Genomic DNA, 26,988 nt, shown 5'->3' with positions numbered 1-26,988 from the left:
TTAGAGTCATCCCACCTTCAGGTTTTGGGTATTTCCCATTTTCCCTGAGTAACTGTTTCAGATATTTTTTCTTTTTTGAGTAGGGCTCGGGAAAAGAAGATTCACATTTCTTACTTGAGCCCAAGTCCCTTTTTGGGGGGGTACAATTCGAGGAAACACTGTTCACTTTTACAGAACACATTACATGTAAAATTTGCCCTGACCAGTGACGTGAACGTGAAGGCAGGAACTGTATTTTGACCTTGAAGATTCTACCGCCTTACACCAAATGAGATTCAGGAATGAGGCCTCTCCCCTTCTGGTCTGCAAAGGACTCTTAGCACCACTTCCTTTTCCCACCCACCTAAGTCAGCTGGCATTTTAACTTGTTGCAAGCATCCAGGCACATGTACACATGGGAACAGAAAATGGAACGAGGTTAACGGCACCAGATGTTCCATTAATTTCACTCAGCACTGGCCTTGGAAAGTCCACTTGAAAAAAAGCCTGCAGGTAAAAATATTTCTACCACTGTGCAGAAGTTAAAGAGATTCTGGTGGTGACAGAATGGACTAAAAGAAAACTTCTCCCAACTTTTACTGCCTTACTGTTCTCTGTATCCCCTGGTTCACTTTCTAAATTACACTTCAAGGGCGAAAAAAAGGGTGGCTCAGATCATTTTTTGTTTTTCGACTTAAGACTAGACTTAGCTGAGTATTTTACAAGCAGTGACTGGTATCCAGAATAAAGAGACAGAGTTTAAGGGGAAAAGCAAGATTTGACTCTCATCTTCAGAGGAAGGAACGGAGCTTAGATGATTTTAACTTGCTAATAAGTTTGAAACAGAAATTCAATAGAAAAGAATGACCTGTCTTTCCTCAAAGGTTCAAATTATAGTTTAGGTAACTCTTCCCTATTCCAAGAGAAGAATGAGTGTATAAAACAGTCGATATGTTCTTCTTTAATAGGAAGTAAAAAAAAAAAAAAGTTTTGGGATTTTAGGGGCATGTTAAGAGGGTGAAAGAAGTTTCTTCTCACTGACCTAGTTTCCTGACCATTCGGGGATTTCTTCCAGACACCAAACTAGAGACTTACATTTCTAGGCTACCACAGGGATTACGAGAGGAAAGAGAGATTTCGCCGTAAAAAGGAAAACAAAAATGAAGTATCAACTTCATCCCCAAATGTTTTATGTTGGCAGATTTTGTGAAATAACAATTTAAATCTAGGCATACACCAAAATTGAACAAAGACAGTATGAGGGGGGGCGCCTGGGTGGCTCAGTCTGTTGAGTGTCCGACTCCTGATTTTGGCTCATGTCGTTTTCTCATGGTTGTGAGATTGAGCCCATGTTACACTCTACGTTGGTCACGGAGCCTGCTTGGGATTCTCTCTCTCTCTCTCTCTCTCTCTCTCTCTCTCTCTGCATCCCGCCCCCCCGCCCAACTGTCATGTGTGTGCTCTCTCTCTCTCAAAATAAAGAAAGAAACATTTAAAAAAAGATAGTATGAGAAAGAAGTTATAGATATCGGTCATTTATAAACATGTATAAAACATTTCTTAAAAAAATACAAACAAATCAAACGTATCAGTGCATAAATATATAAAACCCAGTAATAAGTGTATGATTCAAATAGAATGTGTATTAATACAATTTACCACATTATGAATAGAGGGAGAAAATCATACCCTAATTTTCTTAAAGGCGGTAAGTATTCAATGAAATTTAGTATGCACTCACAATATCCTAGCAAAATAGGAAAAAGTGTTTATCTAAATCCCAGAACAAAGAGAGTTAAAGCATCCCTGCTAATGTCAGAAAGACGATAAGGATGCCAACATCATATCAACATTGTCTGAGAGGACTTACCCCAAACAATACACAAGAAAAAAACATAATGGGTAGAAGAATACAGGAAGACAAAAAGATTTCCTCATTTTCAGATAGCGTCTGTACAGAAAATCCAAAAGGATTTATAAGCCACCATTAGAGCGACAGAAAAGCTTAGAAAGTTAGCTGGATACTATCTCAGTATAACAATCAATAACATTCCCAGACGACAATGAGTCAGTTTAAAAATAGAAAACATATTCTAGTCAAAACAACACTGAAAGGAATTAGGCTTTTAAAAGTTGTGTGCATGAAGGTGATGGGGAAATGATAAAACATTTATTTTTTATTTATTTTAAAAAAAAAATTTTTTTTTTCAACGTTTATTTATTTTTTGGGGACAGAGAGAGACAGAGCATGAACGGGGGAGGGGCAGAGAGAGAGGGAGACACAGCATCGGAAACAGGCTCCAGGCTCCGAGCCGTCAGCCCAGAGCCCGACGCGGGGCTCGAACTCCCGGACCGCGAGATCGTGACCCGGCTGAAGTCGGCCGCCCAACCGACGGCGCCACCCAGGCGCCCCAGAAATGATAAGACATTTAAACAAAGGCTCGATCGAAGAGAAATACGGTTATGGATGGGATGACCCAATACTGTAAAGAGATCAATCTGTCAAAATTGATCTATATCAAATGCAGTTTCAATAAAAATCCCAACAGAGTTCGTCATGGAACTTGACAAAATAATAATAAAAAAAAAATCACTTGACAATGCAGAGTCAAGAAAAGCTAAGCCACTGTTGGAGGGTAACGTGGGCTTAATAATGAAGACGGCATGGTATGGGGGAGGGACGGACAAATAGAGTAATGAGACAGAATACACGGCTCAGAAACAGACCCACACACACATGTAAAAGTCACGTGGGAGGAACATGGAGGTAGGAATAAGCACACAAAGGACGCACTTTTCAATCAGTGGTGATTGGGCCATTGGCTACACGCAGGAAAATAAGAATTTGGACTACCTACCATATACCATACCTCCAACCACTGTAGTAAGATTAAAGACAAAGCAAAAATTTAAGACGTTTAGAAAATAATAGTGCATAGTTATGAACTGAGGGCACAAAATACTTCCTTAAACACAACGCGAAATGCACGTATTATAACATGTGCATTTATTTAAAATGGTCAAACTTATGACTTCTTTTCAAACAAACTGTAATTAAAGTTAAAAGACAAGTCTTATAGTAGGAGGTGGTGTGCAACTCACATAACCCACAAAGATCACCAGGCAAAATGCATCAAGCACTCCTACACGACAAGAAGAAAAGGAAACGTCCTGACAGAAAAATGGGCAGTGGATAGGAGGCAGAAATTCACTCACGAAAAATAGAAGTGGCCAACAAACAAGAAAAGATGCTCGATCTTTTTTTTTTTTTTATGTTTATTTATTTTGAGGGAGAGAGAGAGAGAGTGTGTGCGTGTGCGCGCGTGTGTGCATAAGTGGGGGAGGGGCAGAGAGAGAGGAAGAGAGAGAATCCCAAGCAGGCTCTGTGCCGTCAGCGGGGCTCTACGTCACGAGTCGTGAGATCATGACCTAAGCCGAAACCAGGAATTGGACGCTTAACCAACGGAGCCACCCAGGGGCTCCAAAAGATGCTCAGTCTTATTTATAATGGACAAAATGCAAAGTAATGTATCCCCCAATGGGATAGTACATCACAGTTAAAATAAACAAAGTAGAGGTAGAAAGCTCAAAAACAATGTTGAGTGAAAAAAATTTTGTGAAAGGTTGACACAGTTTATGCCATGTTTGAAATAAGCGAAAGCATGTTACATATTTAAAAAAAATTTTTTTTAATGTTTATTTTTTGAGAGAGAGAGACAGGGTGTGAAGAGGGAAGGGGGAGAGACAGCGGAGACACAAAATCTGAAGCAGGCTCTAGGCTCTGAGCTGTCAGCGCAGACCCCGATGCGGGGCTTGAACTCACAGACCATGAGCTCACGACCTGAGTCAAAGTCGGACGCTTAAACCGACTGAGCCACCCGGGTGCCCCGCATGTTACATACTTTAAATTAAATACTTACGTATATAGTCATGGCCACAAAATCCTACTTGGCAATGAAACACCAAGTCTTGGATAGTGACAGTGCTAGTGTTATACTGAGCCAGATTACGCTGGCTTGCCTGAGCCAATTCTGCACGCCTCTTCCCACTTCCGTGTTCAGTGATGTCACGTTAGCGGCTTAAAATCTGCGGTGAGGGAACGTTTACACCACAGAAATTGGCAAACAGTGTAAATCCCAGATTCCCCCTCTCTTCTCCTGTTGCCGGAGAACTCGCTTACGAGCAACATCTCTGTGTCATTCTCTACAGAGTGAAATGCAGTTGGGAAGGGTATATAAGGGACTTGAACATTATTTACAATGTCTTGCTGTTTTAAAAAATTTCTAAAGCAAATATGACACAAGAAAAAGCTTTAGGCCACCCGGGTGGCTCAGTCGGTTGAGCGTCCAACTCTTTTTTTTTTTTTTTTAATTGTTTTAAGTTTATTTCTTTATTTTGCAAAAGAGAGAGAGAGCAGGGGAGGGGCAGAGAGGGAGAAGCAGAGTGAGCGAGTGAGAGACAGAGAGAGAGAGAGTCCCAACGGGCTCCTTGCTGTCAGCACAGAGCCTGATGTGGCGCTCGAGCTCATGAGCCGTGAGATCATGACCTGAGCCCAAACCAAGAGTGGGACACTTAACCTACTGAGCCACCCGGGTACCCCAAACATCTAACTCTTGATTTGGGTCAGGTCATGATCCCATGGTTGTGGAATCAAATCCTGCATCAGGTTCTGTGCTGAGCACGGAGACGGCTTAAGATATTCTCTCTCTCTATTCGTCTCCCCCACTAGCATGATCTCTCTCTCTTTAAAAAAAAAAATAAATAAAATTTACAAAACTTTGATAGAGTGAGGGTGGGATTCATAAGTGCTTATCATGCTACTCTATGCTTTTCTGGAAATATATATTGAAAACAATATCTAGTCAGCAGAGTTTTTCAGGCCAGCATAACACCATTTTCTTTTCCCCCCTCTTTAATTTTAGAGACTTAAATCTTGCTTAGTTGGTCACAATAATATTATATTATGTTGAAAAACCTGGACCTGAACTAATAATAGAACCTTCAAAATTATTTTAAGCCCCAACCATAGATTTGGCAGATAGTCGTAGCTTTGAAATCAACTGATGTAGGATATCTAATAAAAGATTCATAAGAGGCATTAATATAAGAAGTCACATCAATACTATTCATTTAGCCAAATGTAACAGCAAAGACGTTTGAGCTCTCAATGTAGACTTCAGATTTAAGGGGAAGGAAATAAAAATGAATAGGGACCCAACAGTATAGACAACGCATCTGAAAAAGTTAAACAAGAAGATATTCTTGAAAATAGTAGCGAAATAAAATAAGAAGAAAGCCAACAGAAATTTGACAAAACCAGAAAGTTGGCAAACAGGCTAAACTGGATGCCTAGTTCCATGTCCTTGAGCAAAGGACTTTTTCTACACTGCATGACTGATTCGTCTATAAGATGTGCGTACAATATGCATCCTAACCACGGAGAGCTGTTACAAGGATTAAATGAGATAATGCATGTGCAGGGGATGTCTAAGTGTGACCTACGAAAGGGAGAGGCATGAATACGTTGTGCTCATTGTGCGCACGCTGCGTCCCTACACTGACGCGTCACGTGTCATCATCATCATCGGGGTGCTCATTCACTCTGCCTCAAGTTTATTGTAGACATGTCTGGCTTCCTTGCTCAGAAAACACCAAAGAGAAAAGAACAGACAACTGATTCGGGAATATAAAAAGGCCTTCTCAGTCTTCCAACTCGTGCAGAATGGGCTCCACTGTCAAGGGCCGTTCTTGTTGCCTGGGCGGGGGCGGGGCTACGCTACGCTTCTTTCTTACCTTTCTTTAAATTAGGAGACGTTGGAAGCTTTAAACTCTGGGGAGTAAAAACCGTTTCTAGACTACGCTGCAATGTCCCGGACCATGGCTGGAAACGCAGGGCTCCGCTCTGGCAAGAGGGAATATGGCTAAATGCCTGGGGTTTGGGGTCAGAGGAGCCCAGATGAGGCATAGAAAGTGATAGTGCTCATAAAACTCTATGGCCTCTGGCATGGAGAAGGCCCTAGAAAAACAGTCATAACCATCAGCTCACAGCCAAACCACCAGAAGGCGCAGGCCAGGCGCCTCCCAGCATATGTGCTTCCACCCTCGCCCCAGGTTACGGAGCTACTGCTAGGTTCTGGAAGGAGAGGCCACTCAGGGGCTCACAGGATTGAGCATCACTTTACCATCATTTACCATTTACCAGCTAACATTTACCATTGTGGCGAGTGACGGTTAAATGGGAGCCTGCCTGAACACCGATGCATTGCTAATGAACATGCACACTCTAAATTCCCTAATTCAAGTTCCTGATGACTTTTCTCTCTTTTCTTAAATATTTTTTTAATGCTTGTTTATTTATTTATTTAAAAAAATTTTTTTTAACGTTTATTTATTTTTGGGACAGAGAGAGACAGAGCATGAACGGGGGAGGGGCAGAGAGAGAGGGAGACACAGAATCGGAACCAGGCTCCAGGCTCCGAGCCATCAGCCCAGAGCCCGACGCGGGGCTCAAACTCACGGACCACGAGATCGTGACCTGGCTGAAGTCGGACGCTTAACCGACTGCGCCACCCAGGCGCCCCAATGCTTGTTTATTTCTGAGAGAGAGAGAAACAGAGAGAGACACACAGGGAGTGACAGAGATACACAGAATCCAAAGCTGGCTCCAGGCTCTGAGCTGTCAGCACAGAGCCCGACGTGGGGCTTTAAGTCCGACGCTTAACTGACTGAGCCACACAGGCGTCCCTCTCTATTTTCTTATTACCGTATTTATTTTATGTCGAAGGTTTTCCCCAGCCACGACTGCACGCTTCAAACATCGGAGAATCTTTCCAAAATTTCTGATGCCCTGGCCCCACCCCAAACTAATTCATTAGAATTTCTGGGGTGGGATCCGTCATTTTTTTTTTTTTTTTTTAAAAACCTTCCCAGTTGATTCCAGTGTGTAGTTCAAGTTGAGAACCCCTATCTTGGAACATGCAGACTGGTTTTCAAAGTCTCCTGGGTCCAATTAGGAAGAGGCTTCAACACCTGCAGTTTTTACATCGTGGGCTTTCAAAATTAAAGGAGCTGTTGATGCAATTCAAGACGCAGGTCTCCCAGAGAGGCCGTGCTCGGGCTGGGTGTTAGGGATTCGGAGGGAGCAAAGGAGATGTGGCTCCCGCCTCCAAGGTGTCACATACACCAATTTCATTAAGCAAAGTGGGGTAAGATTCATAGTTTGCGTTACGGTGGAGTCACACGATGGCAGGGCGCTGTCGAATTTCATAATGGGATTTTAACAAATTCGACATCATCCCCGGTTGATATTTTTGGTGCTTCCTCTGTGCTGGCATTGAGCTGGGCACTTTTGGTATATGAATGCCCTGAAGCTTCACAATAACCTTACGAGACACCTATACTTACTGTTCCCATTCATTCGTTCCACAAACGTTTGCATGTCGCCTGTACGCCAGGCACTGTTGAGGTACAAGGGCAGGAAGGAAACAGATCCCTGTCCCTGGGGGAGTGGGCGTGGCGAGGAAAGAAACAACAGATGTCAACCCAAAGTCAGTTACAGGGTATGTCGGAATTCGATAAATGCCAGGAGAAAAAGAGCAGTTGAGGGGTGTGCGTGTGTGTGTGTGTGTGTGTGTGTGTGTGTGTGTCCGGCAAGCTTCATGGAGAAAGGAAGACAAGGGTACAGCCTTGGAGGGAGGGAATGAGTTATTCTACTCCATCGAAAGACTCACCCAAAGATACCTACATGGCTCAGCTGGGATGCAAACCCAGACATGTTGGAAACCAGAGTCTGTAATCTTAACCTGCCTACTTCCTGGCAGAAGTTTCACAACATACAACACTAACCAATTTGCCTGTCCCAGCCCCTTCAGCAAATTTTCTAAGCCCAGTGTCTTTTATGTAGTCGGTCCTCAATACGTGTTTGAACTAATCATTTAAATGTAAATTACTAAGTAATTTGAATTCATATATGTTGTGACCTAAAGTAGTTGTGTGTTTACGGTGTCCTCCCCACGCCCTAGGCAGAAGACAACTTCTAGAAAATCCAGGGGAGGTGGGGTGCTGCAGACTAAGCACGCGCACGCTTCTGGATGTCCCGTTTCTGTTGTGTTGTAGAAGAAAGATGTCACTCCTCCGTCAGGGCAAACAGGTCTCTTCTCCGAGTCAGGAGGGTGGAGTGGGATGGAATATTAAATACATGGGAGACTCATCTAGAACAAGGATGCTTCTAGCTAGAAGGCTTCATCACATGATGGCACACAAAACCGTATGACGTCGAATCAAGGATTACAGGTAAAGTTTTCTTAGGCTGCATTCACGTGAAAGTCATCACATTCGCGTGTGAGAACAATCATTTGAGTATGAACTTACCTATTGAAGTGGTAGATATCCTGTATGTTTCCAAAGAGGGCTGATCTTTCTTCTGTCCCCAGCGGAAGTTTTGTTTGGTCCCTGATGCAGTCAAGGTAATCCTGGGAAATCAATGACAAGGATGTCTTAAACATTCCTGTCCTTCTCCAAGCCATCTTTAGTTATGCAGGACAAACCTTTCATATCAGTTTCAAGTAATTATCATGCTAATGTGCTCATTAATTGTACTGTGTCTCGTTTATTAATGATGACAGTACTTACCTATTTATAGAACAGGGAGTTTGGACAAGAAGAAGGAGTATGCCACACAATAGTCTATATACCACCCAAACGTATTAGAGCCTCCCTAGACGGATAATATAATGATCTTCGTTTCTCAGAATGTCAGAGTTTTGGCATAACAACACCGTCTTCTGTTTCCTTGACTGATGTATATGATAAAAAGATACTCAAATTCATATAGTAGAAAGCCAGAAATGCAGATCTTAACACTTCTCATCACAAGATAAAAAATTTGTAACTCCGTGTGGTGATGGCTGTTAACTGAACTCAGTGTGGTGATCATTTCACAGAATATATGTGTATCAAATCATTATGTTTTACACCTTAAACTAATGCAGTGTTCTGTGTGAATTTTATCTCCATAAACTGGGGGGAAAAGAGTTGTTTAAACATAACCTTTAAATCGGGAAGCTATCGGTTGTTAAAGTGCAGAACCAAATCCTTCCTCAAATACCAATTTCCAAAAAACCCCAAACTCTCTTTTTATTTTAATAAGCACATAACTCACTTATGCTATCTAGTAGCCTATGTTAATGAGCCATGGAAAGCTTTGAAATGATTTTACATCTTTTGACAACAGTACCAGCTCCCAAGCAGAGCTAATGTGGGCTCAGATCCACAGTGGGTTAAGTGTGTGTGGCTTAGAAGCTTGGAGCTGCTGCGAGAAAGCTGTTTTCTGCCCCGGGTGTGAGAGTTCATAACTGAGTGTTCCCCCTTCCCCAGCAATGCTTGAAAAAAGAACTCCGTAGGAGGCAAGAAAACAATAAAGAAAAAAGTGAAAACAGCTGAAATAACGTAAAGTAGAAAATAAATACAATCCCCTGCCCTGGGCTGCACGATGTACCGTGGCCCTCGACCAAACGTCACACGGTGTTATGCAGCATGTGGAGAAAGGGACCCTGCGAGAATCCCAGGCCACGGCCACATTCCAACGTCCAGTCGCAAACACAATAGCATTTAGGTGTGATCAGCCAAAGGAGAAACGAAATTTAAGAACCATCAGATAATTCTTCCTTCTCCCTTTTCATCAGGCACATTCATTCTCTCATGCTCTTCACGTTCCTCAAAGGAAAACCAGGCAGGGCCTCATCATAAACTTTCTCAGGAGCCCATTTCCCAGAATGCATCCTAACTTACCATTCTGCTTCGTCAATACTAAAATCGTGGCATGCACGAACCATTGTTTGCTCATTTATTTTTTTAACTTCAATCCAAGTTGGCCAACATATAGTGTAATAATGATTACAGGAATAGACTTTAGTGTCCCATCACTTACACACGGCACCCAGTGCTGATCCCAATAAGTGTCCTCTTTAATGCCCATCGCCCTTTTAGCCCATCCCCCACCGACACCCCTCCAGCAACCCTGTCTGCTCTCTGTATTTAAAAGTCTCTTATGGTTTGTCTCCCTCTGTTTTTATATTATTTTTGCTTCCCTTCTCCTATGTTCATCTGTTCTGTATCTTAAATTCCACATGTAAGTGAAATCACATATCTGTCTTTCTCTGATTGACTTACTTCGCTTAGCATGATATGCTCTAGTTCCATCTCCATTGTTGCAAATGGCAAGATTTCATTCTTTTTGATCGCCAAGAAATATTCCATTATATCTATATCTGTGTGTGCGTACACACACGCGCACACACACACACACACACCACATCCTCTTTATCCATTCATTAGTTAATGAACATTTGGGCTCTTTCCATACTTTGGCTATTGTCAACAGTGCTGTTATAAACATTGGGGTGCATGTGCCCCCTCGAAACAGCCCTCCTGTGTCCTTTGAATAAATATCTAGTAATGCAATTGCTGGGTCGGAGGGTGGTTCTATTTTTAATTTTTTGAGGAATCTCCACACTGTTTTCCAGAGTGGCTACACCAGTTTGCATTCCCACCAGTAGTGCAAAAGGCTGAACCAATGTTTCTAAACATTTTTTCTCTTTTAAGCTTTGTGGTAACATCGTTTCTTCTGAAGACAGTGGCCATCTCAAGAAGAAATTTAAATTCACAGGGTTTAAGTGTCTCTGGCACCCAAAACCCACAACAGCAAGACATAGCCTCCTTCCTTTCATGAATGGAACAATGATAAGGAGCTTAAGTATCTGCATAGGATATAGAGTTAATGCCCAAATAAGAAATGCTAAAGATAGCTAGAAGTGAAATAAGCACCTTTTGAACAACATGTAAACCTAACCTACACTTGTGCAAAAAACTAAGTGTATTCAATGATGCTTACATAAAATTACAAGTGGTACAAAAAGATGGGCTAATATTTACTTGCACTGAATGCTTATATTTGATAGTTGTTTAAAACGTTGATCAACATTTTATTTCCTTATCTTTTTTTTTTTTTTAAATAGGCTTCACACCCAGTGTGGAGCCCAATGTGGGGCTTGAACTCATGACCCTGAGATCAAGACCTGAGCTGAGATCAAGAGTTGGAGGTTTAGCCAACTGAGCCACCCAGGCACTCCTGATAACATTCTATTCTATTCCGTTCTATTCCGTCCTATTCCGTCCTATTCCAATCTATTCCATTCTATTCCATTCTATTCTATTCACCTTTATTTATTTTTGAGAGAGACAGAGACAGAGTATGAGCAGGGGAGGGGCAGAGAGAGAGGGAGACACACAATCCAACGCAGGCTCCAGGCTCTGAGCTGGCAGCACAGAGCCCCATGCGGGGCTTGAACTCACGGACCGCGAGATCATGACCTGAGCCAAAGTCAGACGCTCAACCGACTGAGCCACCCAGGCGCCCCATCATTTTAAAAGGACCTATCAAGTGCGGAATTAAGAAGGTAAAACATAAGGTTATAGATGGGCATGAAATTAAACAGAAAGATAAGGGTAGGCATGATCCACACAAATAGCAGGATAAAGGCTAGGGCAGAAGTGACATATGTGTGTGCCAAATTCACCTCGCTGGCTGCCATGGGCTTTAAAGGAGAAGACAAGCCTTTTTCTCACTTCAGGTGAAAAGCTTGCTCATTTGCAGAAACCTGATACTAAATTCTTCACGTGAGGGAGAGATGGCGTTAAGGGGCTTGAAGAATTTCAGCTGGGGTTAGAAACAAAGAACCATGGCTGGCTTCCAACAGAGGATGGCCCCTCTCCAAATGAAAGAGTTTCTAAACCCCCCAGTTCGTGGTAGGGAGACTAGAATGTCAAAGCTGCTCGTTTGTTGAAATTGTTGAGGAAACAGATCGTTAGGAGTCCCAATTTTTGTAGGTCACTCTAGAAAACGGATCAAAGTCATAGGGCCACAACTCGTTGCCCCCACTGATCATAATTAAGCCTTTTAAATAGGATACTTTAACCCTAAACCAGTTACTGGAAACGACTGTAGCATGCACTGCGTTAGCAGCTGTAATCATCTCAAGCCAAAATGAGAGGTTCGAAGCTCGGTGATAATAACAGTTGGTTCAGGGCTCAAATGACAGAGCAAAGACACCAATGAAATTTATTAGAGCCTGTCACACTGCTTATTAATTTTATGGGCTTGATGTCAGCACTTACGGCTACCCTACAGTTAACAATGAAGGATCAATTTAAAACTTTTGCATTGAAAACGATTATTCTCCAAAAGGATCAAAGAATTCACTCCACTTGGGAGAGGGACAAGGTGGGGAGATACACACAAAAAAAGAGCTTGCCACTAGTTGGAAAAATGTTCTATTACGCCATTTTAAATTTAGCCTCAGGTATTTGTTTTCTAATCAGTTTATGGCCTCAGGATCTCCTTGAGATTTGTACACGGGTGTCCTCCTTGTGGTAACTTTTTCATCCCCTGTAACGTCCGGTACTGAAAACACCCAAGTAAAGACTCACTCAGTGCTATTTTACATTTATTTATTTTTGTGAGCCAGAGAAAGACAGAGCACAACTGGCGGAGGGGCAGAGAGAGAAGGAGACGGAGAATCCGAAGCAGGCTCCAGGCTCTGAGCTGTCAGCACACAGCCCGACGCGGGGCTCGAACCCACAAACCGTGAGATCGTGACCTGAGCCGAAGTCAGACGCTTCACCGACTGAGCCACCCAGGCGCCCCTCTCTTTTCAGTGCCATAAATGGCAAAGTGGTACCCGAACTACAAGAGAGGTGCAGAAGTTGAGAGTAAGCAGGTGGAAACTTCCAACATTTTGAGAGAATGAGATCTGTTGAATCTAACGATAAATTCGGGCTTATATTTTGCATGTCTGATTTCTTCTATTTTGTTTTTCTAGCGATTTACTTCTTACTGTATTTTACAAAAGAATAAGCGTGTGACTGACTGGAAGAAAACACGCATGCACGCACACACAAACACATCCCCGTCCCTCGGCACAGGCAGAGGAGCCCTGGTCTACGCAGTCCCCCAGCAGAGATGGTGCAGAAATGGACAGAGTTCAAATTCCAATTTAAACTCAAGTGCAGTGTCCTTGGTAGTTCGCCTTATTTTTCTAAGACGCTTATAGAATTAAATTAATGTCCCTGCCCCATTTCCCTTCTTCCTCTAAAATAACATTAAAAAAAATTTTTCAACGTTTATTTATTTTTGGGACAGAGAGAGACAGAGCATGAACGGGGGAGGGGCAGAGAGAGAGGGAGACACAGAATCGGAAACAGGCTCCGGGCTCTGAGCCATCAGTCCAGAGCCCGACGCGGGGCTCGAACTCCCGGACCGCGAGATCGTGACCTGGCCGAAGTCGGACGCTTAACCGACTGCGCCACCCAGGCGCCCCTAAAAATGTTTTAAAATGATAACCTGTTTACCATAATAAAGATAAACCACAAGAGGGAAAGAGAGGCGGACTTAGAACTATAAAGTCTCACCACACTCTACATCCTTTCTACTCCCTTCCGCCTCCTCTCTTGGGGAGAGTCCATTGTAGAAACACAACAAAAAGGTTCCATTCCCAAGTCCTCTTGCTGACATCTCAAGGTTCAACCTAGTGGGTTTATAGTTGGCTCTTTTTGGTTGGTTTTCCTGTTGTTAGAACTTTCAAATTCCAAGTCCTTTCATGTAACTCGTATGTGAGACTTTTGGGTCTTTCTTTTGAAGGAAGCATTTTTTTTTTCTTTTCTCCAACCCCTCCACCTTTTCTAGAAAGTAGTCATCTGTTTATCCCCAAACCTGCCCTCCAAATGCCATGCATTACATTGGGATGCCACTGACGCCACAATAAGTTACAAAAACTTACACTTGCGTATCAATTTACAGTTTAAAAGCATTCACATTCATTCCTACAACCCCCCCACCCCCCCCCCCCCCGCACCTTTTACTGGGGACCTAAGACTGTGTGCCGAGTTCTGTTTTACAAGCTAAGAATTAAAAAAATGAATAAACCATGATTCCTACCCCCAAGGAGTTCCCCGTGTGGTTGAAAGACCAGTGTAAACAAACAAGTACAATACAGTGTTGAGGCTGCATGGCTGATAAATATTCAGTATGGTGGACAGAGGGGGCCGAGAAAAAGTGCTCAATTCCAGGGCGGAGAGAGGCTCTGTACCAGAGGAAGTGTGCGTGGAACTGAATCTTTAAGGAGAACCAGCATTCTGGATGTAGAGAAAGGGAGACAGCATCCAGGAAGGTAGAAAGGTGCAAACAGAGGCCTCAGGCCACTGAAAGGAGCTGACCTGGGCCAAGAGGGCAGGGCCTGTGCACAGGCACACAGACCCTGGGGGTGAGCTGCGGTGTGAGGACGGGGGGATTGTGGAGAATCTTCCGTGCTCTGTAGGTGGTGGCCACCACGGAAGGAGGTAGGGACACCGCAGACCATCCCAGCCTCAGTGAAGAAAACAGAACAGAAGGTGTGAAAAGGGGGTGGGGAGGCCGGTGAGACCAGCAGAGCAGCGCAGGTGAACCCAGACCAGGCCCTCAGCGGCAGGGTCTACAGAGAGGAACGCCATCTAACCGGCGTGAAGGACAGAAAGGAGCCGGTCAAGGGTGAGAGTCACAGTGTGTGAGGGACACTGTTGGCTCTCAGGATGTAGGGGGCCCACGGAGGTCACCCCAAGATGGGTCACTTTGGCAGAAGGTCTATTTTGAGTTAAAAAGCAATCAAAACCCAGCAAATTCAGGAAAAGCTCTTCAACCTCCCCCCTCAAATGCCTAAAGAGAATTGAGAGAGAGGACCTGCTCCAGAAAGAGGGCTATCACCACAGACAACCACATTATGACATGAGCCACGTAAGGCAGACAGGGAGGGACCTAAGCAAGGCCACTCTGAGCAAAGTCCTCTCGTCCTATTGTTTCCGAGGGGCCAGCAAACATTTGTTTACCAAACATTTACTTTTTTTCCATCTTCCTGTAAATTGCATTCCTTCCTCTGAAGGCCCCGACCTTTGCCCCCTTCGCCTTAGTTCCGGATGACTTTATCTATCTATCTATCTATCTATCTATCTATCTATCTCATGTTGCCCGTCTTTGGAATTCCCATGTCTGTCCGTACGTACGCTGTTAAATCGGATTTTGTCCTGTTAAATCTATCTCAGGTCAACCTGATTCTTAGCCGGGCTGGAAGGACCTCGAAGGGGCCGGGATTTCTTGCTCCCCGACGAGGAGGAGGGAGTCCGCGCTTCTCTCTCCGCTCACTTTCCACGCTGAAGAGAAGGAGCTCTGTTCTCCTCCCCCACAGCAAGACATTTCTCTTATCCTCTGTGGCGGGCAGTGAATGAAAAGGCAGGAAGGCCAACGCCTCGTCCACCGCATGGACGGAGCTGGGATGCTCCCTCTGGGAAGAGCACCCACCGGCCCTCACCCTTCTTTCTGCCTCTCTAGGCCTGGAAGCTGGTGAGGTAAAAGTAAGCCAGGGCCGCTCCTGCTGGCCGAGCCTGCAGAAGCCTCAGCTTGGCTCTAGGCCTTGTTGGCCGGCTGGTACCCGCGGTACCGGACCGCCTCACAGCCAGAAAAATCACTGACAAACACCTCTGGGGATCTGCGATGAAGAGGAGACAAATCTTTTGGCCTCACTTCTCTAGACAGGAGACCTCCACGCGGCTCTGGCTTGCTCATCTTGTCTTCTTAGGGTCAAAGCTCTGAGGAGACATATGGGGTTTTACTTTCCAGCCATTGTCCTCTGCACAAATAGAGCCCCCAGGGAACATCACCGTGGTCATGACCGGTTCAGCATCACCGGCCTGGCCCAAGTCCCGGATGCACTTTCTCTCCCCGTTCCCGGGAGCCCTGAAGAGAAGAAGGTGGTGGGCTGGGGGCAAAGACAGAGCGTCAATCGGTTTGGGATGTGTGAAGACACATGTCGCTGTAGGATCTCCAAGGAGGCGGTTTGGCAGGCTCAGGATCTGGGGAGAAAAACAGCGGTTGGCTCAGAAAGCTCCGTGGGGAGCTAGAAGCTGTGCAAAGGCTGTGCAGCTTTGGGCTCGGGCTGAGGCAGCGCTGACAGAACAGAGAGGCCAAGGTCGTCTCCGGTGCTCCAGCGTCCACGGCCACGGCCAGCGCCCACCCACAAAAAAGCAGCTTCCGAGTAGCTCGGTGTCGGCCGCCTGCAGCCTCGGTGAGGGGGGAGCAGGCCATGGCACCTCCAAGAAGTCTCCTGTGGCAGTGACAACAGCGAAGAGCCCTTGCAAAGGAAGTGATAACAGTAAGCGAAGAGCTGCGAGGCCACGGGCAGCACAGGACGCTGGGGCTCTCGCCCATGAGACCGCACCCCTGAGCGGGAGCAGCGCTGGGGGGCGCTTTGGAGGGGGTCTATCTTGGAGCAGAGAGCCTGGCAAGCCCTCCTCTTCCGGACAGTCTTGGGGAAACTGAGAGACGATGACAGATTCCCGGGTGCAGTGACTAGAGAGAGCTGCGGCCTGCCCTGGAAGTGGCTAACGGGACTGTGAATTTTGACCCGGGAAGAGATGTGGGACCGGGGAGGATTGACCGGTTGATCCGTCCACCCGTGCACCCACCTGCACGCCCACCCACGCACGCACCCACGCACCCCACGCGCGCACTCACCGCAGATGCGTCCGTGAACGGGTTGGTGGTAGGTGTAGGGAAGGGGAAGCCGAGCATGAGAACCAGGTCAAGGGCCAAGATAAGCGGCGGGGGGGGGGGGGGGGGGGGGGGGATAAGCCCCTCGCCTGGGAGGTCCGGGCTGGGAACACTGTCTTTCTGAGTAGAGCAGGGAGTGGCCACATGGGTCAGCTTCATTTCTTGGCTAGAGAAAATTCCAGTGAGCCAGAGAATACAGGGTAAAAAGTTCCCTCTCCCTCCGCAGGGCCCCTCCCTCTCCCCAGATGTCATTCTCCAGAGGTACCTCTGGTTAGTGACCTGGTATGCATGCTCCTGGGCTATGTTCCAGGGCAGTGACATTTGTCAAAAATGAGATCTATGCTCGGTTCACAACTTCTCTCCCCCCACTCAATGTATATAAATACACAGGCTTCCTATATGTCAAGATAGTTCTTTGTCATTCTTTATAGTGACTGCGTTGTATTCCCTTCAATAGTTTCATTATAATGTACACAACTAAGAGTTTTGGGGGCCACATCCTATGTGCGAGTTTCTGTATTAAGGGGGGACATCAAGAAACAAGTAAGATGTGACCCTGTACTCTAGGTGCCCACAAGAAGAGTACAGGAGAAAGGCATGTGGAAGAAAGAAGTCAGAGTATGACAATGTGTTACAAAAATTATTTACAAAATGCGGTGGGAGGATAGAACACATTTTCAAACAAAAGAAACCCTTTCTCTTTCTTCCAAATAAGCCACTAATCAGGGTTTATAGTAAAATCTCCCTCTGTAGCCTGCAGATAAAGTTTCAGGAGTTAATCTTCCCGTTAATCTCTTTTCTCTGATTTCTCTGCCCACATCCATGGGGGGGAAGGGGGGAGGAGGGTACAGCTAACGAAACGGGAGGCGGGGGTCTCCGGCCACTTCATCAAGCTGGAAACAAAGCTCTTATTGTGGGAGCAGTGTTTTCCTCGAGTCTGTACAACGTTGCCTCCACACCGCGGAAAAGTGCGCAGAAAATGCCATATATCATCATGGCGACAAACTCTGCCAACCTTGTTGGGGGTCGGGGAGGAGGGGGGGGCAGAGGGGGGAAGACAGGGAGGATGGATAGAGGGGAGCAGAAGAGGGAGAAGAGAAGAGGGAAGAAAAAGGGGAGTAGAAAGCACAAGGGGGAAAAGAAGACGAGGAGAGAAAGAGGGAAGAATATGAGAGGAAGACGTACACCCCGTGTGCACGCACCGCAAGGGGGTTGGGGGGGGGAGCAAAGGGGGAAGAGTTAAAAGCAGCATCTGTTGCTGGTAAGAGATCAGTTCTCATCCAGTCTTCCTAACTGATGATATAGAAGCTGATCTTAACTGGTGGTATGTAAAAGTCAGAATTAATGGCTCTGAGACATTTGAGTAAAAGGATCATAAACAAACAAACAAACAAATAAATAAAACTGGGAGCTTTCAGCCTCATTTACCTAGTATAATACTTTCAATACATAAAGCATCAGTAAAAAATGTCAGGAATGGCCTTCTTGCTAAGCTGTGACAAACGATGCAGCCTGTTCAGTCCCCTCCAGTGTTTCCCCTCTTCCTCCTAAGAGAAGGGGAGCAGGGAGGTGGGACAGGCAGCCCTAGACAGGGGGAGGATTGGGCAGGTCTTCCCAGAAAGGGAAACTTGGTCTGGGCAGACAGGAATTCTATTAAAAACAGAAATGCTGAGTCGAAAGAGAAATAGATCTCTGCTTGAAGACAACTGGGTATATTTGGTTTTCTCCAAACAAAAACTGGGTATATTTGGTTTTCTCCAAAGGCTTTAAGCAGAAAACACAAATGAACTGGCAGCCTATAGTAACTGAATCAGAAGAAACAGGATTAGCATTAATATATTAAAGTTCTTCAAGCAACTAGACGCCCATCTTTTCCTATGCTTCTGGCAAACCATTATGGAAATCAGTTGTCTTTTTTTTTTTTTTACTTCATATTGACATCCAGAGGAAGATGTGATGTATATAAACGCAAATAAATTTTAAAAATTCATGACAATTAAAAAGAATTTGGTGCAAATATAGTACTACAATTAATCTCTTAGCTTACCAAGTTAGAACGGAAAAGTTCTTACGAGAGTCCCTTCTGTAACAAAAACATGGCAGGAAACTTAATTTTCTATTGCTTGTTAAATATTTATTTTAAAAACCGTGTTTAGTGTTTTCAAATTACATTGACAGCATTCTCATATGTAAGAGCTCTTCTTTTTTTTTTTTATTTTTTTATTTTTTATTATTTTTTTTTTTTCAACGTTTATTTATTTTTGGGACAGAGAGACAGAGCATGAACGGGGGAGGGGCAGAGAGAGAGGGAGACACAGAATCGGAAACAGGCTCCAGGCTCTGAGCCATCAGCCCAGAGCCCGACGCGGGGCTCGAACTCACGGACTGCGAGATTGTGACCTGGCTGAAGTCGGACGCTTAACCGACTGCGCCACCCAGGCGCCACTGTAAGAACTCTTCTTAAAATAGGGGACAGGGACACATGCTGATTTCGAAGTCCCGCTCGCACTGAGATATCTTTCCATACTTATTTGAAGCCCACATTGCTTTTTTTTCTGTACTCTTTAATCCCGTCGTCATTTCTAACAACCAAAAAAGAATAAAGCATTTCTGGGATAATCTAAGTGCTCACCGAATATGCATGAATGTAAAGTATGTTTAAAATCTTCACAATGGGGGGCGCCTGGGTGGCGCAGTCGGCTAAGCGTCCGACTTCAGCCAGGTCACGATCTCGTGGTCCATGAGTTCGAGCCCCGCATCAGGCTCTGGGCTGATGGCTCGGAGCCCGGAGCCTGCTTCCGATTCTGTGTCTCCCTCTCTCTCTGCCCCTCCCCCGTTCATGCTCTGTCTCTCTCTGTCCCAAAAATAAATAATCGTTGAAAAAAAATTTTTTTAAATCTTCACAATGGGCAACCAGAGAATTTGCCAGAACCATCTGGAGTAGAGCACAGCACCAGCATCCCAGTGGGTGCTGATGAGATAGGAAAGACAGGTTTATTAAACACTTCCTCTGGAAGGAGTTCCCCCCCACCCACCCCCGGGTCACCTTACTTTTCTCCAACTCTCTTTTTATGTCTTCCTTCTCATTGGGTTAACTTTATACGGCATCATTATTATTATTTTTTTTTCTGCCATTTTATTTTCATCACCGAGACAAACTCTGTCAACTTTGCTGAGGCTGGGGGGAGAGGGGGGGACAGAGACAGGGTGAAAGAGGGGGATAATGAGGAGAGGGGGACAGAAGGGGGAAAAGAGAAGAGGGAAGAAAAAGGGGAGTGATGTTTTCCCTGAGTCTATATAACGTCGCCCCCACACCATGCAGAACCATGCTGAAAACGCAATATAGTTCTCCGGGTCCAAGCCAGGGAAGGAAGCAGACAGATACAATTAGACGTGGCTGTAATCCTTAAGGAGGAAAACAGCAAAGGGATGTGATGTCCTGGCAGAGCTTTAAGTACCTGAAAATGAGAACTGATTCATCTCAATTATAATCACGGTACTGCTGGTATAATTTGAAACACGGTAATTAAGGAAAATTAAATAAAGCCCAAAGGATTTTGTATATGGGCAAGAGCAGAAAATAAAAGATCAGTAAAATAAATGTACGTTATTAGATCATCTGAAGTTTAACACCTCCTCACTGCTATTTACTACGATCAGTAGTCTTACGTTTATGTTCATTGCTACGCGCGGAGCTCACTGCTTTATGTGCATTGTCTTATTTAACCTTCACGGCAACCCCAGGAGGGGGACCCGATTATTAGTCCCATTTTTCTAGAAGTTTAGAAGATTTCAATTGTTTCCCAAGGTCCCACAGACAGTGAGCGACTCAGTCACATTCAAACTAGGATCAGCTGACTTACAGCCCGGGCAGTTGGAAACCCAGCACTACTGTTTCCAAGGCTTTCGTCCTTAATGCAGTCTCTTTAAACAGGAGGCGACGTTTGCTGTTGACTTCTTCTGGGGACTTGATGTGGTTTTGATTAGGTTTGAGGTAGGAGCCTACCAAAGACAACAACTCTCATTGACTTGGCGCCTACCGCGTTCCGGGATCGTCAGCACACTGTAGCTGAATCAGTCTCAGTCCATTTACACGTCAAGCCTCCCTCCTTCGTGTGCTCGTCAACACACATCCCGCACATGCTTTTCCAGCAGCCGAGCACGCTGGCTTTCAACCGTCTGGCATCTGACTTCCAACGCTGGCTCGCGCCTTCCTGTCTCCTTCGGTTCACGAGTTCTCTTTCTTCCCTCTCACCTTGCGCCTGGCTTTCTACTCCTGCAAAACGTCCCCCCTTCCCTTTTCAGGCGCAGGTCATTTCATTCCTCTTTATGCCCTGACTCTTCCGTAGCTCCCCCACAGGAACACTCTCCTCTACAAAACGGTCATGTGAACCCTCACAAATGAATTCTTCCATGCCTCCCGGTACCATGCTCCTCTTCAGTATATTAAACAAACTTTACATGATGGGGAGCCTAGAAAGCAGAGCACTGAAAAACTATAGGACTGGTTGGGGCGCCTGGGTGGCTCTGTCGGTTAAGCATCTGATTTCAGCTCAGGTCGTGGTCTCACAGCTCGCGGGTTTGAGCCTCACATCAGGCTCTCTGCTGTCAGCACAGAGCCAGCTTTGGATCCTCTGTCTCCTCACCTCCCTTGCTCCTCCCTCTCTCTCTCAAAAATAAACATTAAAAAAAAAAAAAAACAGATACACAGTTTTGCCACATACACAGCACAGGTCACCGTATGCATAACCTAATCATATGTTAGACAATAATGAACTATAGGACTTATTTCATGAGCTGGAACACTTTCTAGTCTCTTTTACTGAGACAGGAACTATACTAGAGGTGATTCTCATAGCAACTGATCTGTATACAGTAGGTACTCAAGTAGCATTCACTTGATAGAGAAGAAACAAGGCCTAGGAGACAAAAACCTAGTGTTGTTTGTGCTAAGTTGCTTGGAGCTCTAACCCTGAAACAGTTTCCACTAGGCCTCAAGGCTGGAGCTACCTGGGCAATATCAAGTAGTGAGAGGAAAAAGCTGGAAGACCTTAATGTCCCATCTACTGAGTCACACAGTTTAATAATGACCTCAAGGTCAAGCTGTTCTATTTGAAAACCGCAGTGCAGTGAGGCTGTGTATGTTAAAATAAAGAATCTACACATGGACTGATCTCTGTATGGGCAGTTTTTCAATGCGGACGAAGGTGATTATACTTTGGTGGCATTAGGTAATCCGCTGCTAAATATGGAGATGCCTATAGGCTAAACCCTTCCGTCCATTGTACCCAAAACAATGAGTGGCCCTAAGGACATATATTACTGCTTCTCTGGCTATACTGTTGTTGACCTCATCACGGTAAAATCGGAACCAGAAGTTACTTACTGACACAGAAACAGCTATGGGCTTGGAGACGTGCAGGGGGGCAGAGGGTAAAAAGGGGGTGCAGGTGGGCCACCGTGACGGGACATTCCTCAGAAACCTGACTTTCTCAGGCCTCCTGAATGGGGTACATCCGGAGGTTTCCTTCTGTCATACTGGAGGCCTGGTCTCAATGCGTGCCCACAGAGTGACATGTGTGATGTAGGGAAAACTGGTCTCCTCTCCTACATCTAAGGCACACTGTCCACGGCCATGGCCATCTTGCTACTTAGAACTGAGAAGGAGGGAGGGAGGCAGATCTTGTAGGATGAGAGGTTTCCATAAGTGAACTTCCAAGAGATCGTATGGAGTGAATTTCTACAGCAGCACTTGCACAGTCTGAACAGAGGTACGCTATGTGTTTTTTCTTGTAACAGATGCAGTTTCCATCTGCTGCAAACCTGCTTTCCCAAGAAGCAGATTTATAGGAGGACAGAGCAAGACGTGGGCGAAAGGGCAGAAGTTCCCTGGAAGGCCTCAGCTCCGGGGCTGCCTCTGGGTGCAGTGTGGTGGAAAGTGCAGGAACCACAAGCACGGGCAGCCTGGAGCTGGGAGCTGTACCTTGGATGGTTATTGGCCTTGTTGAGACCCCACCGCCTCAGCTTTGAGTAGGGGTAACAGGACAACGCAGGCCTTGGGGGTTAAACGATAAGGCCCATTCAGGGCGCCCGGCACGTGCGGCTGATGTATGGCCTTCCGTGTGCCCGCTTCCTCCTCAAGGAACTACCTTCACAGATAAATTATAATAAAAACTGCCGCCGTCTTTCTCTGCCACAGGTATTCACAGTGCCACAGGAAGGCTGACGTCCTTGAGCAGCTTGCTATTAACCATCCTTTTTGGGACAGGGTCTGAAGATTGTTACGGGAGACGTATGCATACAAAGACCCCGGCCCTCTCACTTGCTAAGCCCGCCTGGACAAGAAATCCTGCCTCTCCCACCTGTCTTCAAACTGACCCCTCCTCTCTCCGATCCCTCCTCTCTCCCATCCCTGCCTTGGTCTTGGTTACCTTCCACGTGCCTACTGCATGGACATCCTAACCAATCCCTCTATGGGGCTCTCACCGCTCCAACTTTTGAGAATGAAGCCAATGCGGTCTTTCTAGAACTCAAATTTGATGCCTGCCTCCTGCATAAAATGACTTCCCGTAGCCTTCAGCATAGAGGGAGGTCCTTCAAGGCCTGCACCCCCGCCTACCTTTCTAGAGTCTTTTATCCACTCTTCTGTTTCCTCCTTCCCTTACCCCCAACACACAGGCATTCACTCCCGGTACTTTCAGGAATGCTCTCTGTCTGCTGCCTTCATTGTCTTTGCACACTCTATTTTCACTAGCAAGATGGCCCCTCCTACTGTCAAACCCAGGCTAAGATTCTTCCCAAGAATCCTGTTCTATCCTTTCTACCTCTTGGGGGTCAGATGCTCTCCTGAACATCCGCATTTATGATTCCACGATAAAAGAGGAGTGAGTGCTCAACAGACAGTCCGGTCAGAATGCCTTTGGAGTTCCTGCTTTCCCTCAAAACTGCTGTCAACAATTCGCAGGTGTGACCCCCTAGCTTTCATAGCCCTGAAGGTTTGCGGAATGAGGGCGGTGAATTCTCTAGACCAAGTCTCTCTGTTAACTGGGCGAAGCCAAGCCGGGAAGGCAAGGGTTAAGGAGCCAGGCTACACTCAAACTCCCTAAGGCTGAAGTTGTATTGAATTGTAACCCAACCCGGCATTCCTCTTCTGCCCCCTCCCCTCCCTTTGTCCCCGGCCGGCGATTTTTACCACGCAACCTCTTGAAGAGGCAATTCGTTTTCAACTCTCTCCCCACCCACCCAACTCCCCGCTAAGCACAAGAAAAGAAACGCTCCCCTCATCAAAAGTAGATTAACTCACACCCCTTTCTCTATCTGCATTTGCATGGGGAACACCCTTTACCAGGCTACAAACAGACCCCTGGGTTGCGTGATTTATCCACCGCTTTATGGAAAGCCAGACAAAGGCCGTGTCTTTTCAGCAATTCTGTATTTGCAGGCTGCCGCTCCGGGCCAGGGCTGGGGCGCCCCTCCCGACTCATCTCCCACTTAAAGCTTCTGAAAGGTTAACAGCATAACTTGAAGCCCCATTCTAAAAGTGAAGGAACACTTGTACCATTTCTTGTGGATCCAAAGAGGAAAAGAAAAGGTTAGGAGAAAATATTTTCAAGTGCAGTCTAAAGGAATGGCTTGTTCTGTCTCTTACACACACACACACACACACACGCACACGCACACACTGCACAATGCCCTTTAGGCAGCCTGCAGAGAAAATCGAGGAGTAATTTCGCCTCAATGTGATTTTGATTTTGCTATTTGCCATTCGAGAAACCACAGATGTAGGCTGCAGCCTCTTTCTTTCAGGGGCCTACTTTAGGAAAGAAGGGTATCGAGCACAAGATTCAGTATGGATTCTTTTCTATTTGTTTAACAAAACAAGATTCTTAATATTTGGAACAAGCATTCCATTTTGCTTTGGGTTGCACAGATGCTTGAAATTTCTCATCATGTCTCTATTATTTGCTTAATGCGTCCCCTCGCAGAGTAAGGATGACAGCACTTTTCACGAAGTGTTATCTCACCTTTGTGAGTGGATCCGTTGTTGTCCAAGAATCTTAGGTATTAAAAGTTAATGGCAATTAATGAAATTCTGACACGTGCTCCAGCATGGATGAAACCTGGAAACATGCTAAGGGAAACAAATCAGACGCAGAAAGACGGACGTGGTTTAAATTCATAGCCAGAAAGTAGGCTGGAGGTCGCCAGGGGCTGGGGGCAGGGGAAAATGGGGAGTTATTGCTGAACGGATCCAGAATTTTTATCTGGAGTGATCAGAAAGTTCTAGAAATGAGTAGCGGTAATGATGGCACATTATGAATGTGCTTAATGCCGTTGAATTGCACACTTAAAAATGGCTCACGTGGTAAATTTCATGTTATGGATATTTTACAGCAGCGGAAAACACTGAAAAAGTCAATTATTCTAATCAGAAAATCACTTTGTTTACGAAGGCCAGGCATCAGATGATATAGTTTAGATGCTCTAACAAACATAAGGAAAATTTTTTCTTGCTATTCAGGCACATTACTAAAGACCCTGGTTATGCCCTGATTGACAAGTGAAATTCACCAGGGTCACGGAGGTGAGTTCTAGGTGGCCTTACATTAGTCCGTCTACTAAGGAGTTCTTTCCTCTGGCGCCTTAGTGCTGTCGCATCCACCCCACCCCTCCCTTTGCTGTGGGTGAAGAGACCAAATAATTAAGCTTATTTTAAACATGTAGGGTAAATAGGCTCTTAGTGAGAGTTTGGAGCCTCTCCTGGGGTAAAGACACAGGAGTTACTGTTTGGCGTTTGAAATAATCTATTTTGGCTGCTCAAAGGACTTACTTATTTCCTGGTTACATTCTTGAGAGCTGAGGCTGGAAGAGATGAGATCTCCAGTCATCTTTAGATTTCAGCTTTTTGAATTAGATTCATTTATAGAGGATGAAGCTGAGGTCAGGCTGGTGGGTCACCCATGGGTGCACAGCTACAGACCCAGGGCCCAGGCCGACCTTCTGGCCGTGTTACATCGATCTAGGTTTGACCTAGCTCAAGCCAAGATTCTGAGAATAATTTCCTTCCACTGTCGCAGCCCTTTATATTGGAAATGAATCCCAGCTACCTGTAGGTATGTCAGGTAAACTAAAAAATCACACTAAGATATAACCTTTTTTTTTTTTTTTGACCTGTCCTTTTTAGGTTGCACTAAAGTTAGATTTTCGGAAATAACCTCTTAACATAGATTACCAAACACAACAATCGATGACACTTCAAAACCTACCCGAAATGATTGGCTTTACCAAACAATACCCATTATATTAGTAATCACATAATAATAACTCTCACTTGAATGCTTACTATGTGTCTATCATTGTGCTAAGCATTTTGCACGGAAAGCCTTATTTTCACAACAACCCTATTATTCCCATTTCACAGGTGAAACGCCAGACGTAGAAAAGTTCAGTAACTTGTCCGAGATCACACAGGAAAGTGGAAGAGTCAGGATTTGGATTCAGTTCTCAGATTTTAGCTTCTCATCATTGTGTTGTCTTTCACAGGGGATTGGGTGGGGGGAGTGGTAATTTGTGCTGTCTTTAAATGTTGAGCTTTCCCTTCGTAACAATGGACAAAAAAATGCCTTTAGGACTGTGGTCCTCAACATCCATTGCTGTTTAGAATCTGGAGAGCTTTAGGAAAACCGAGGCCATCTCCAGGAAAATGGATTTCAATAGCCCAGGGTGTCGCTTGGGACAAGAAAAGTAACCCCTCCGCAGGTGATGCAAAGTGCAACCTCTACTTTAGAAAATTCCCTATTTTTAAGCTGCTCCTCCTAACTAGATTTCCTACGTGATAGCTTTTAATTGCTCAAATAATAGCCCCTTTGAACCTGTTTATGAGGCTTACTATCCTTGGTCTAAATCTAGGTGATGACCACTTAATTGCGCGTTCCTCATAAGGTATCTTTATTATGTTTTACTTTTTCTTATTTTTAAAGTAGGAGTTTTCGTCTGGTGAATCTTCTTACTAAGAGTAGTTTTTGAACATTCCAGATAAGTCGGAATATTAAGGAAATTTACACATTTGATCAGTAACCTGCTTTACCTGATTTTTTTTATTTTTTATGTTTTTTTCCAAATTAGGACAGAAACTTCAAAGCGTGCTCCTGCTTCAGAATGGGAGTCGGGGAAAAAAGCGTTCCAGAGAACCAACCAGACTATTATCACATGTGGACTAGCCCAGACACACACTCTGGTCTTGGAGGAGACCCTCCAAAGCCTACCTGTATCTATGCTGGGGGAAGAGGGCAATTTCATAGGTTACTTTAGGCTTGTCCCAAGAAGTCGCCAAGGAGGTGACTCTAACTGTGGCCACGTCCCCTCTGTGTCACCCC

The 26,988-nt window shown here is 45.2% G+C and overlaps 1 protein-coding gene across 7 annotated transcripts in view; it reads right to left on the bottom strand.

Annotated features, from left to right (window-relative positions):
* PLEKHG1 (pleckstrin homology and RhoGEF domain containing G1) overlaps nucleotides 1-26,988 on the bottom strand; it is a 237,951-nt gene that overhangs the window by 61,412 nt on the left and 149,551 nt on the right. For all 7 annotated transcript variants that reach the window (XM_047858247.1, XM_047858243.1, XM_047858245.1 and 4 more), the window contains one exon: nucleotides 8,350-8,450. In XM_047858247.1, the coding sequence (XP_047714203.1) occupies nucleotides 8,350-8,450 (101 nt within the window). The remainder of the gene's footprint in view (nucleotides 1-8,349; nucleotides 8,451-26,988) is intronic.

The sequence above is a fragment of the Prionailurus viverrinus genome, chromosome B2, assembly GCF_022837055.1.
Source record: "Prionailurus viverrinus isolate Anna chromosome B2, UM_Priviv_1.0, whole genome shotgun sequence".
NCBI lineage: Eukaryota > Metazoa > Chordata > Mammalia > Carnivora > Felidae > Prionailurus > Prionailurus viverrinus.
The sequence above is the reverse complement of the archived record's forward strand: the minus strand, read 5'-3'. Positions and strand labels throughout refer to the sequence as shown.